Raw genomic sequence first — 12587 nt, forward strand, 5'->3', positions numbered from 1 at the left:
ATTATAATAAAGTAAGTTTTTAATTTCATAAATAATTTAACCACTTTATGTATGTTATATACATGTGTCTATTTTAGATAATATTTTATTATAAAAAATAAATATTATAAATGACCTAGGTAAACCATAAAACCAGAACCATGGGGTATATTAGTCTTTTCACTTCAAAGGTTATTTTCTTAGACTTGTGTGGTTAAATAAGTATTTTCATGGTTGTTTGTATTTGTATAATGGCCGAGCCCAAGAGTTGGACCGGCCCATTCCAAGCCCAATATCATATGACAGCCTCCTCATACACAAAAAGGGTTTTCTCAATTTTAATTTTCCAACTCCTTCTGAGGCTCCTTTGTTTCTCTCTCTACTCTGTCCCAACCAGAAACAAAATTCTTGACAAAAAAAGAGAGAAAAAAATGCCGTCTCCAAAGCATAAGAGTGAAGCTGAAGGTGAAGCTAAAGAGCAAGATGGTTTAAACAACGGTCGTGCCGGTTTCTTCAATATATATGGACCTCAAGTACTCTCTCTTGTTCTCTTAATTCTTATCATCATTTTAATTAAAACTTACACAAACGAAAGCGAATTGATACGACCACATGCTATCATTGGCAGGCGAAAGCAGAAGTTATTTTCAAGATGCCAGAAGCTAATTCTACTCTAAACTTGCAAGTAAGTGCTTTTGTTTTTCCTAAATTTAATAATTTGCGGCTAATGCATTTTATTTTATATGGTTGGTTGGTTGTTTATTTATTTATTATTATCAGGACGTTCAAGGCCTTGTAACTTGGGTTCTTGCTGAAGGATTCATGCCTTCCTGGGTATTCATTAAGGTGAACCTGATTAATAGAGAATAAAAAATAATCTCTTATTATTTCTCTTTTAGTACGCTGTTTATTTATTTTGCAGAACAAGCCATTGATTGTTTATTTGTTTTGCAGAACAAGCCATTGATTCCAAAAGTGGTTTTGCTTTATCTGCCTGGCCTGGATGCCTCTTTGTACTTATCACAATCCAAACTACTTTCGGGTTTTAAAGAATTCTGTGGCAATCCCAGGGCACTTTTAGCCCTAAGGTTAGTTATTGGTTTCTTTGCTTTATCCACTGTGGGGCAATATTCTTATTCTTATTATTATTATTATTATTATTATTTTTGGTTTTCTGTCTAGTTGTGTGGCAGATAGCATGCAGACAATAGACTCACTGCTAACTTGCAAGTTGAAAAGAAAGAGAAATGAGCTTGATTCAATGAAGAAATCTACCCAGACATCTGAACAAGGTTTTATTGTCTGTTTTAAGAACTTAATTCACTCTGAAGAATGCTTTAAATATTAACTAGTCTGATATTATATCCAAAAGCACCCAAAAGATTTTCCTCTGTGTTTAGATTAGTCTGAACATCTTTTAGTCATTATAATATTTTTCATTATGCAAAAGGAGGATCTACATGTTGTTGCTTACTCAATAAGAGTGTTGTAGTTTGTATCCTTTAAATGGCTAGAATCCTCCTGTTGATAAAGGATCTGGTAGCCTTTTCTATTTGAATTGAAATCCATGACATAGAACACACACACAGTGATTATGGTCTATATAGTGTTCTTTTTCATGAATTTTTCTGCATTTTATTTAGAAATCTTGATAAGTATTTACTTCTCTAAGTGGTTTGTACATTTATAATATTTTTGTTATAGATGTTGTTTTGGACTGCGAATTAACAATCTTGAATTTTTTCTTCTCATAATTTTCAACCTTTAGTATAGGGTTTTATTCCCTTTTTAAACCTTTTGTAATTTCCATTACAAGCCTGCATGGGCTTGTGGAGTTTTTTATATGAAGTTTTCCTTGGTGTTAAATATGTTTGTTTCACCATTTGGGGAAGCAATATTATGGATTTTTAAAAATGGCCTACAATAATACTCTTTACCATAGTTATCTAACAGCGTCTTCATTATGTAGAAAATGATACTACACTTATGGATAATCCATCTTCTGTGGAACTCTTGAAAGATCTACCATTCCCTATTACATATTATACACTTACAGCAAAAGAATTGGAAGAGAATGGATATTGTCTCAATCAACCAGGTGAGAAGAACTATTCTGTGTTGATATGTTGCTTAAAGATTTCATGTTAGATTTTGTTTAAATTCGTTTTTTATGTTTAATTTTGTGCAGGCTTTCTATCTACTATTCCTGCTCCTTTGGGATCTTCTCCCTATGAAATGTTGGCGCTTGACTGTGAGATGGTAAGTCCATCAATGTTATTAACTTATAAATTATGTTTAATGTTTTATTAGATATTAAAAAAATGTTGAAATGCATATATATGTGAAATTTGAATAATTGACCTGAACTCCTCACTTCCCCTCTTCCCAAAAAAAGAAAACAGAAACTACGCATCAAGATGTATCTTTTCAAAGTAGAAGAATCTTTACTCGATGTAGTGAGTTTTAACTTCTGATAGATGAACACTTCAGTAAAATGCAATTTGGTCTCCTCGGGATAATGCATTATGCTCATCAAGGTGTTCTTAGTGTCTTCTATAATCAGTTTGGTTATCATTTGGAAGTTAGCTTTAGAATTTGCTTTCTTTTCTACCTTTAGAGTGGCTATTAAGTTGTCATTGATATTACTCTATATGAATAATGAGGAGGAATCTACATCAAGCCCAGGGTTTCAATTTTTTTAATTGAAATATTTCTTTAGTTTCTAATTGTTTCTTTTTTCTGATTATTGATGTTTGGTCCAATGACAAGCTTTCTTGCTTAGCTTATACTTCAGTTGTATGCTCATGTCATTTAGGTCATCTATTTATTGCTGTTAACCCTTATTATTTTTGGGGTTTTTCAGTGTGTCACAAATGAGGGTTTTGAGCTCACAAGACTAACCCTAGTGGATATGAAAGGCCAGGTATGTACTTCTTTCTTTTTAACTTATTTTGCTGAATATAATATCACTTAGGTGGTTATTTTTTTTTTTTAATATTAACTTCTCTTTTTGCAATGTAAAGTGTATATTGGAACCTGTATGATTATTTAACTTTAGCTCTATGTATATGTTTTTGCAACTGATCCAGCATGGTTTTTCGCAGGTTGTGTTAGACAAATTGGTTAAACCTTCAAACACCATTGTAGATTACAACACCAGGTAAATATTGGTTACATGTATTGTTAGACCAGTGCTGGGAAATTTCTCATTGGATCTTGAAAATGAATTTATGAAAATTTCTTAGTTTTCAATGTTATATTTAAATCCAAAATTGCAGCTCAAGGTAATATGTTAATGATTATGGTTGGGCTGAAGTGTTAGGTTTTGTCTAATATCAATACTTTATAACATTGTTATCCTTATATATAAGTTATGTCAATGTTCTCTCCTCTTTCTCTTTTCCTGTCAGATAAGTTACTGTGCTATTTTCTATTAATGAAATAGTTAACAATCATCATCATGGGTTTCGCAGGTTTAGTGGAATTACATGCGAGATGTTGAGTGGAGTAACTACAAGCCTTAAAGATATTCAGGTTCATTACTAACATGTTTCTTGCACTTTTATGCTCATTGGTTATCCATGTTTGAGTACTTTAGCTGCTTCAGTGCTTCATGGATCATCGACCATTTCATGTGGTAATATTCCTATGTCATTTATTTACAGTTGCTTCCTATATTCAGGAAGAATTTCTAAAGCTGGTTTACAAAGAGACCATTCTAGTTGGGCATTCCTTGGAGAATGACTTGTTAGCTTTGAAGATTTCCCATGGTTTGGTGGTTGATACTGCACTTCTATACAAACACCCAAGGGGTGGATCTTTTAAAACTGCTCTTAGAGTTCTTGCCAAGAGATTTCTTTCTAGGGAGATACAACAGTCAGGAACTGGACATGACAGTATTGAAGATGCAAGAGCTACTATGGAGCTGGCACTTCTGAAAATTAGAAATGGCAAGTGACTTCTTGAGTTTATATTAAAACACATCAGTTGTGGTATGTTGGCCCAGATATCTTAAAATCATACGAACTTATAAAAAACAATTAATATTAGATGTTATCATGGGTGTAACACAGACATGCTTGTCAATTATTTTAGACAAATGATAGCTTCCTGTTATAGTTAGTACTTTTGGTGGCAATCTTGGCTGGCAATTTTATTGCCCTTTAACAGTGAGAGACAGAATTAGATTTAAAAGGCACAGATAGAATTTGAAACTTTTTTTGAAATATATGGCTAAGAAATGTGTCATTTGACTTTTGTGTTTCTCTATACTGGTTCTTGATTTATATATAATTTTAATTGTCATGTATGCATTTGGCCCCTTTTTAGGACCTGATTTTGGTTCTCCTCCATCATTTATTCGGAGAAAACTTCTTACGGTTTTGAGTGAGTGTGGAAAGACCTCCTCTCTCATTGATGATGTTTCAGTAGTCAAGAGATACGCCTCTGAGTTATCCCATGCAATGGCAGTGTCTTCTGATGATGAAGCTCTTTCAAAGGCTAGAAAGGAGGTAAAATTACATTATTTGAAGTATATTTTTACCTTCCCCCTGTTCAATAACTGTCATTTACATAATAGTTTAATTGTCTGAATTTATAATTTTTAGGTGAAGAATGATCGGGTACACTTTGTCTGGACTCAGTTCTCAGAGCTATATTCGTATTTCAGGAAACAAGTAGAGGATGAAGCAAAGCTGAATGGAAAACTTGCAGAGATGATGTCATTGGTTACATGTGATAAAAAGTGTACCAACAGGAAAGGCCATAAAAACAGTGTTTCATCTGAACTAAAGGAAATTCTGACCCGTATGGATACTAGGGTTCGTAGTCTCTGTGCCGCATTACCCACCAATACCATGATTATAATTTGCTCTGGACATGGAGACACAGCTATCGTCCATAGGTACATTTCTCTTCATGAACTATGCTATATCTCCTTGCCTGCCTCTATCCTTGTGTATATATTTCACAAGATGATAGCTTAGCTGATAAATATGCGTATGATGAAATTTTATGTTACCTTGATATGGTGGCCAACTAAGTAGTCACAAGTTGAACTAGAAATCCGTCTATTTATTAAGCCTTTCAATGCAATTGAAGCAGCTTCATTTTTTTCTGTGTATTCCTTTTGTGCATGGATGAAGAGTAAGGAAAATGCTCAGAGAGCAGACTGAAACATTGATGTGCCGTGAGAAGATTGTGAAGGTCTTGGAAGAGCTTCAGGCTCAAGCTGAAGTTGCATTGTGTTTTGTCGGCGTGAAGCATTGAATACAGTTGTAAAACATAGTGCGGATACAATTTCAAGCGATTACAGTTTTGATGTATAACAGTTCTTATTTAATTTTCAGTAATCTTTGTAATTAAATGTAACAATTTGATTAAGTATTGTTAATCAATGAAATTTTCTGCAGTTCCATTAAGTTATGTTCATTTTCTTCTCTCTGGAGAGACAAATATCTGTAGTCCAGCTTTTAAAGCATTAATGATTGAAACCCAGAAAAGGTGATTAGGTGAATAAGAGGATTAACATGAATAACATGAAGTTAGATAATTAGCAAACTCTAATCATCCTTAAGATTTTACACTAGATAACATTAAAAAAGTTGTTTATCACACAAAATTTATAGGTACAACTACCAAACAGCATATCGTTTTGCCAAATGCAGCAACAATACTATTAAACCAGCATGTGTTTGTTACCTCCAAGCAGAAGCAACAATCAAGCTTTTGTCTTCCCACCCGAAATGAAGCAGATCCATTTCCTCCTTCACCTTGTACCTGTTGCAGTATTGCTTTATTAGATTCTGAATCATTTCCATCACATTTGGACTCATTGGGCATGAAGTAAAGCCAGCCATTGTCATCCTTGCTCTCCATTTCCCAGCAACCTCATACCGCTCTATTCGCTCCTCTCCCTCGCAGGCTACAATGTTTACTATATCGCGTGCCAGGCATTGTCGTTCAACATTCATCCTATCCTGACTCTCCCTTGGGAGAGTTGCATCAAGAGACTCGAACACAGCAGAGTAGTAGTTGTAGGCTTCCAAAAACCTTGGGAAAAAGGGGGCAGTGTTTGTATTTACATCTTGTTCAACAACAGTTACAAGTTTCGGGTTCAAGCTCTTGACCATCTGGAGAAGCTGGTCACGCTGATTTACCGTTGAAACGCTCTCATCAGGCATGTGGTGAAGCTGAAAAGCAAAGTTTACTACAAGTGCTTCACCAGGCATACAGCCAAGCCCTGATGGAGTGACTAGTGAAGTCTTTGAGGGCACTGCATGAAACTTGAATGGTACTCCCAATGCTTCTGCTAGCTTCTCGAGTCTTAGTCCAATAATTTGAAGGCCCCCAATAGAACGTTGAACTGATTCTGGGTCATCAACCCCAGTTAATCTCAAAAGGGGTCGCTTACCAGGCCAAGAAGCAATAGATTGTATCAATGTTATGTATTGGCTACCTTGATTAATGTCAAAATCTATTATATGAACTCTCTTTTCATCTTTAAAGGCCTCAATTATCGCACCATTTGCAGCCATAAATCCAAATTTAAAACAAGGGCACACCTCAAAGAGGATTTGCATGGCTGCAAGCCTGTCAGAAGAAGGGGGCTCTTTGCATTTTAGAGCTTTATAGAGAAACTTGCCAGAAGCAGCCATGCGAGCTGCAAGACCTTCCACCATGTAGGCTGCGATTCTCTGAGGAGGATCTCCTTGAATTGAGACCATCTGCCGGAGCTCATTTATCATGGCTGTTGCTTCCTCAATGTTTCCTTCCGAAAGTGTAGCAGCACAATCTATAAGCAGCTGTTTGGGTGTCCGAGGAGACATTTGTGATACTTCTTTGCTGGTGCTGATGCTGCTAAGGTTAGAATCTGTGGATGAAGACTCCTTTGGTGAGTTGTGGAAGGGCACATTCTGGATGGGGTCAGACCATTCACCATCAATTTCCATGCTTTGATCAGCAGCAAACATTTCATTATCGTCAAGTAGTGCTCTCTCCAGTTCTTCAAGCTTTAATCTCAATGTGTCCTCATCATGTTCTACTGGAACTGGGCTTTGGCTGTCCAAGCAATCTAATTCAAAATTGGATTGATGTCACATCTCACAGACATACAGGACGTGCTCAAAGGTTTTCGAATGGCATTGAAAAAACTTGGGCCAACTATTAGCTGGTAAGAAGAGGCACCTTGTGGGTTTGAGGAATTACCTGACACAGCCGAACTTGATGGATGAGTTAGTTCTTCTGTTGGGGAGTCAAGGATGTACTTCTCATAACTCTCACCACAATAAGAATCTGTTGTGTGCATCATCTTATGATTATCAGGACTGAATTCTGGTGCAGACAAGGCATTGTTGCCACTGCTTCCCTTCAGCAAGTATAACTTTCTATATGATGTGGCAGATGGCTCAGCAGAACTAATTAAAGACATGGTTTTGTCCTTCAACTTGTTCAGCTTTCAATGTTACACCATAAAATTTAAGTCCTGCCACACAAGCTAACACATAAGATTGACTATACATAATCACATAATCTATTTCAACTGTGGATAGCATCAACCACTTGTAAGAGCTTTTTTTTTTTTTGGGTTTGTGAAGCATTAAAAATACATCAAGGATTAGCTAAATGCCAACATGCAGCCAGAGCGGTCGAAGATGAAAAAAGTTCTGCCGACCTGAATGGCTGGAATAATATAAAAAAAATGACGGCTATGTAATTGCGTGTGTCTGTCTGGTGGGGTGGGTGGTATGAGGCAGGGAGAGAGTTTTCATCTAAAAGCCATCAATGAAGTTGTGAACTTAAGAAAAATTTCAACTTTTGTCACTTGTCAAAAAACAGGAAAATGCAAGAACTATAAGCATCTAACTATAGAGATTTAAATTCAAGAATTAAGCTTCAAAAAGAAAACCAGTGATGAACATTAACAGCTTGAAAATAGTATGAAAAATTTAAGTATTGATTAATCATGAATTAATTGATGAGATAAAGCATTTGGAAGCATCCATTAGAAACCCCATGAATGATAACAACAGATCTTCTCAGAAAACACCATGGTACAGAAAAATTCAAACAAAATTTAAACCTTTCTAAGCTTACAACAGAAGGAAAACATTCACTAGCAAGGAGATCCATCCCAATGCCAACCCAAGGATCACATGATACGGTTTCAACACAATTAAAGCTCATCATGAAAGGAGAAAAACAACGACCAGAAAAAAATCATTTAACAAAGATAAGAATTGAAGAAGCCAACGTTCAAACCTGCTGCAGAAGAATAAAAGACCTCAAAAAGAAACAGCAAAGATCTTTAATTGGTGAAACCCTGCAATAACAGTAGAACCCCAATATGAAGATGAACCTAAGAAGTCTTTGACCTTTGTATTAAAGTTATTAAAGACAATCTCATCACAAAGCCACAAAGATTACTTTTTGGTATCATTCCATTAAAAAAACCCATTTAGATTTAGGTATGGTTGAAAAACAACAAACCAAATAGCCAAAACAAAAAACAAAGGAAGAAAGCAGCCTCCCTTAATATCACACAAGACCAATTACTTAAGCCAACCAAATAATAAGCAAGTAGATAAAGCAACATGACCCAGATAAGAAAACAACCATTTTTATGATATTAAAGTATTAGTTAGTTCAGATTACTTGAGCTACCCAATTGGAAGAATCTGACCGGATCAATATTCCAGATACTTGATAACAAAAGAAAAGACCATTAACAACTACAAAACCTAAACTTGTGGAATCTGACAAACCTGAGAAACTTAGCAAGCAATTTCATTTTAATGTGAAATTTCCTCAGCTTAGCTTCTTCAACAAATCATGTTTGAGTTGAAGTTGGTTTTACATGTTTGTTTGTGTTCATACCAACTTGTCTGACCAGAGCTTGTTTGACGCTGAAATGTCATTACATGATAGGGTGTGATCCAGGTGTACTTTTTATGGTGTAGTGTCACTACGAAAACTGCATCATGACCACGGATTTTGTTGACCATAAGACCTAATGAGAGTAAAACGAGGACTTTTTTTCTTTACAGCCCTGAATTTTAGTAAAGTAACACTGAGATCCATAAGTTTCAAAACGAAACATTTACATTTTTGTAATCTGTGAAAAGTAACCATTTTTAAGGGCAAACCATACAGCACAATAAAAAAGTTGTTTACTATCAAATGCCAAAATTATACATCTAGCATTTCAATTGCGTGACAAACATTATATATCAAATGTCTTTTTATTGTAAGATAAAATAAGAATATATTTGTTAGGTTTAAGTCCACCTATAATAAGTCGATTTGACCTACATTATAAATAATTGACAGTCAATAGTTAGAGATAATTAAAAAGTAATTGGACATATATATATAATCTCGTTATTTTTTTAAGTTAATGTATATACGAAAAAACAACGTCAAAAACTTACTCCTCTCAAAATATAAAATACGATAAAATTTCACAGATCTACGTTAATAAAGTGCAAGATAAACTGTGCTATAAAAATTAATTGGTCACACTTCGGATAGCTTTCAATATGCAACAAGAAAATCCGGGTATGTGTTTATGTAATATTGATTCGATTACAGAATTGGTGGATTATCCAACAGTATTATATGTAAATTTTTGTGTAATAATTGACTTTGCACAGATGCTTAGGGTGTAATTGATGTTTTATATTTCTGAATTTAAAACCTCATGCGTGTACAAAAACAAGGGGTTTAAGAGAATAAATGAAGGGTGGTGATTGGAAGCTGTGTAAGAGTCGTGATTGTGATCAGTGACGCAGATCCACGTAAGAGAATGGAGGCGGGACCAAATTTAGTTGTGAGAAAGTCAAAAGTCATCCATATATATATATATATATATATATATATATATATATATATATATACATTTAACTTCATTTCATTTTTTAAATATATGTCATTTTAAATAATAAATAAGGTGAAAAATTTTATGTAAAATAATTTTTTGCCCTTTCTTCTTAACAACTCTTTAACGAGGTAGATGATGGGTGAGAATATAAATTTTTAAAATTTAAAATATAAGAATTTATCACTTTACAGACTTTGAATGAAAATAGTTTTTTTGTCAAAAATAATTATTAATATTATGACAGTATAATTTTTTTCCCAACCTTTTTCACTTGGGAACTTTTTTCATTTTTTAAGGTTAAGTATTTTTCAATGTTTTGTTCAAATTTTTAGGTATATTTTTAGCGAACCTAAGGATATTAAGGTAATTAACTAAATAAAAAAATTCTATTAAAATTCTTTTTAATATGCTCAACAAGTGAGTGGAGGATAATTAGCCACTCGTTGAATATTTTAGCTAGACCTTTTTCTTCCACCACCGTCCCATTTTCCCTCCCCATTAAGCCTGCCATCACCCTACCCTTCCTCTCCCTTTGCCTGTTCCTTTCTTGTTAAAAAAAAAATGCTAGATTTGAAAATCCGATGTGGTGGTGATAACAACGGTGACCTTTTTCCCCATCATTATATCGGAAAATGTTTGGGTAAGTGGGCTTAGGTATTTTACGAAAATTTGAGAAACTAAAACTAATATTGAAATTCTTAGAAATAGAAACCAGAACTGGAACCTATAATGTCGATTCCTACCGAAAATTGACTTTGTAAATTTTGAATAGGATTTGGTTCTTTCTCAAAACTTGTACTTTATCAAATAATGTAAAATAATTCAAAAAATGATAAACATGTTTTCAGTTCCAGGCAACATGCTAGGTTGAAAAAAGAACAAACTACCTATTACAAATGACACCAATCCTAACGTTGTAGGCATATCTTGAGTCTTATCTGCAGCTGTTAGGTAGAAGTAGTCTACAACATTCTGGTCAACTAGTGCAAGAACTACAAATACCAATATTGACATGAAGACATGCATTAAATCTATACAACAAAGTTGGTATTTTTTTGGCAAATTCGAGTGGAATTGTAGTTGAACCATCAATGACCCACGAGCCTATTACTGTGGTAAATCCATGCAATTGCACTTTTTTTGCATTATGTTTATTTGTTGGTTCCGGGTTTGATTCTTTATGAGGAGGAATCGGAACTAAGACTAAAACTGATTGATTTCATAAATTAGGAACCGAAACCTACCCAAGGTAAGCTCATTATGGATGGGAATAGAAATTGAGTACCCATAGTTCTAATTTTGGTTCGGTTTTTTTCTCACCCCTAGCAAAATGTACTCTTCCGCTCTCTCTCTCTTCATTGACATCAATAGCAATAACACGAGATGATGAGGTTCAGTGGTGGATCTAGAAATAAAACTTAGAGGATTGATGTTACAATAATATAAATATATTTTAAATTGAAATAAACACAAATATTTGTATTAATAAAAAATTCATTAACTAATACATTTACAATTGTCTTTGACGTGATTTCATCTTTTGAAAGTATTATATAATGACTTTATTATTAATATTATCAAATATATCTTTTTATATACACACAACTAAATTATCATTTAACCATTGATCACTCATTCTATATCACAAATGATTCTTTACAAAATTAAAGATTACATCAATATTAATATGTTTTTTGTTTAAAATATTTGCTCAGTCTTTGTCCCATCTTTTGTCACAATTTCAAGAACATCAATAATAGATGAAAACGAAAACATTATACTTATTAAAGAACCATAATGCGAGCCCTAACAAGTATTATTGACACATTTCAAATTTATCTCTTGATTAAGACATTTTCCACTTGAAAGTTCACTAGTGGAAAAAGCTTCAATATCATTTATAAACTTGTTTATTATTAAGAATATCATAACATTTTGATGAAACACCAACAATATTAACTATAACTGCCATAATATTAAAGAGATCATTAACATTATCTTGATTCTTTGCTAAAGTAACAACTCACACGAGCCAACTGAAGTTAATGTGCAAAACAATGAATATAATAAGCATATCTATGTTCTTTCAAAATTAATGTTTTCAAACCATTGAATTCTCTTTGTATATTACTAGCTTCATCATAAATTTGTCCTTGCACTATAGAAAAACTCAACTCATGCCTTAAAAAAAAATTATCAAGTGTTGTCTTGAGTGAGAGAACTGTAGTACTGATAACGTGTTCAACATTTAGAAAAATGCTCCATAACAAATCCATTCTTATTAACATAACGCAAAACAATAGTCATTTATTTCTTTGTAGAGATATCGTGAAATTCATTAATCATTATAAAAAATAACAAATTCCTAAATCTTTAATAATAACACTTACAATTTTATTTGAAGTAGTACTTACAATATCTTTCTAAATTATAGGTGATGTTAATTTGAAATTATTAAGAATATTATTGAAAGCAATATCATATACATCTTCATTATGATCAGTAAGAAATTGTAGAAGCTCGAGAAAAATTCGTTTGGTTGTTTGAATTATTGGATTCATTATGACCATGAAATGCTAGTCATTGTCTTAGAAGAAAACGAACACAATTAATTATAGCATTTAAATGAGATTGATACTCAGTTCTTGCTTTAGAAGAGAGTATGTCAAAAAAATCTGAATATGTTGTTCTTAATTCAATAATGATTTACATATTTTTTGAGCTTGGTTAT

General features: G+C 33.4%; 2 protein-coding genes across 3 annotated transcripts; one reads left to right on the top strand and one right to left on the bottom strand.

Moving 5' to 3' along the window:
* The first annotated feature begins 317 nt into the window (after window positions 1–317).
* LOC123203155 (small RNA degrading nuclease 5) lies at window positions 318–5399 on the top strand. Its single transcript, XM_044619349.1, has 14 exons — window positions 318–512; window positions 608–664; window positions 760–825; window positions 934–1067; window positions 1162–1271; window positions 1949–2077; window positions 2168–2238; window positions 2843–2902; window positions 3084–3139; window positions 3453–3513; window positions 3662–3929; window positions 4309–4490; window positions 4587–4882; window positions 5124–5399. The coding sequence occupies exons 1-14, from the start codon at window positions 411–413 to the stop codon at window positions 5245–5247; spliced, it is 1716 nt and encodes a 571-aa protein (XP_044475284.1). The 5' UTR covers window positions 318–410; the 3' UTR covers window positions 5248–5399.
* A 109-nt stretch (window positions 5400–5508) lies between these two features.
* Window positions 5509–8892, bottom strand: LOC123203156 (scarecrow-like protein 1). 2 transcript variants are annotated; one of them, XM_044619350.1, is made up of 4 exons: window positions 8742–8892; window positions 8239–8299; window positions 7186–7462; window positions 5509–7051 (listed from the first exon to the last, which is right to left on the bottom strand). In XM_044619350.1, exons 3-4 carry the CDS (start codon window positions 7406–7408, stop codon window positions 5676–5678), a joined length of 1599 nt encoding a protein of 532 aa, XP_044475285.1. In that variant the 5' UTR covers window positions 7409–7462; window positions 8239–8299; window positions 8742–8892; the 3' UTR covers window positions 5509–5675. The 2 variants fall into 2 exon arrangements, with proteins under 2 accessions (XP_044475285.1, XP_044475286.1); XM_044619351.1 differs by lacking the exon at window positions 8239–8299 and having other exon boundaries at window positions 8742–8887.
* Between the last annotated feature and the right edge of the window lie 3695 nt (window positions 8893–12587).

The sequence above is a fragment of the Mangifera indica genome, chromosome 19, assembly GCF_011075055.1.
Source record: "Mangifera indica cultivar Alphonso chromosome 19, CATAS_Mindica_2.1, whole genome shotgun sequence".
Lineage (NCBI taxonomy): Eukaryota > Viridiplantae > Streptophyta > Magnoliopsida > Sapindales > Anacardiaceae > Mangifera > Mangifera indica.

What these genes read in the sequence shown, in the direction of transcription:
- LOC123203155 (XM_044619349.1), top strand. Translation starts at nt 411, where the DNA reads ATGCCGTCTCCAAAGCATAAGAGTGAAGCTGAAGGTGAAGCTAAAGAG. An exon ending in CTTCCTGGGTATTCATTAAG is followed by an intron (nt 826 to 933) that starts GTGAACCTGATT and finishes TTTGTTTTGCAG; the next exon opens with AACAAGCCATTGATTCCAAA. An exon ending in GACACAGCTATCGTCCATAG is followed by an intron (nt 4,883 to 5,123) that starts GTACATTTCTCT and finishes GCATGGATGAAG; the next exon opens with AGTAAGGAAAATGCTCAGAG.
- LOC123203156 (XM_044619350.1), bottom strand. Translation starts at nt 7,408, where the DNA reads ATGTCTTTAATTAGTTCTGCTGAGCCATCTGCCACATCATATAGAAAG. An exon ending in ATCAAGTTCGGCTGTGTCAG is followed by an intron (nt 7,052 to 7,185) that starts GTAATTCCTCAA and finishes ATTTTGAATTAG; the next exon opens with ATTGCTTGGACAGCCAAAGC.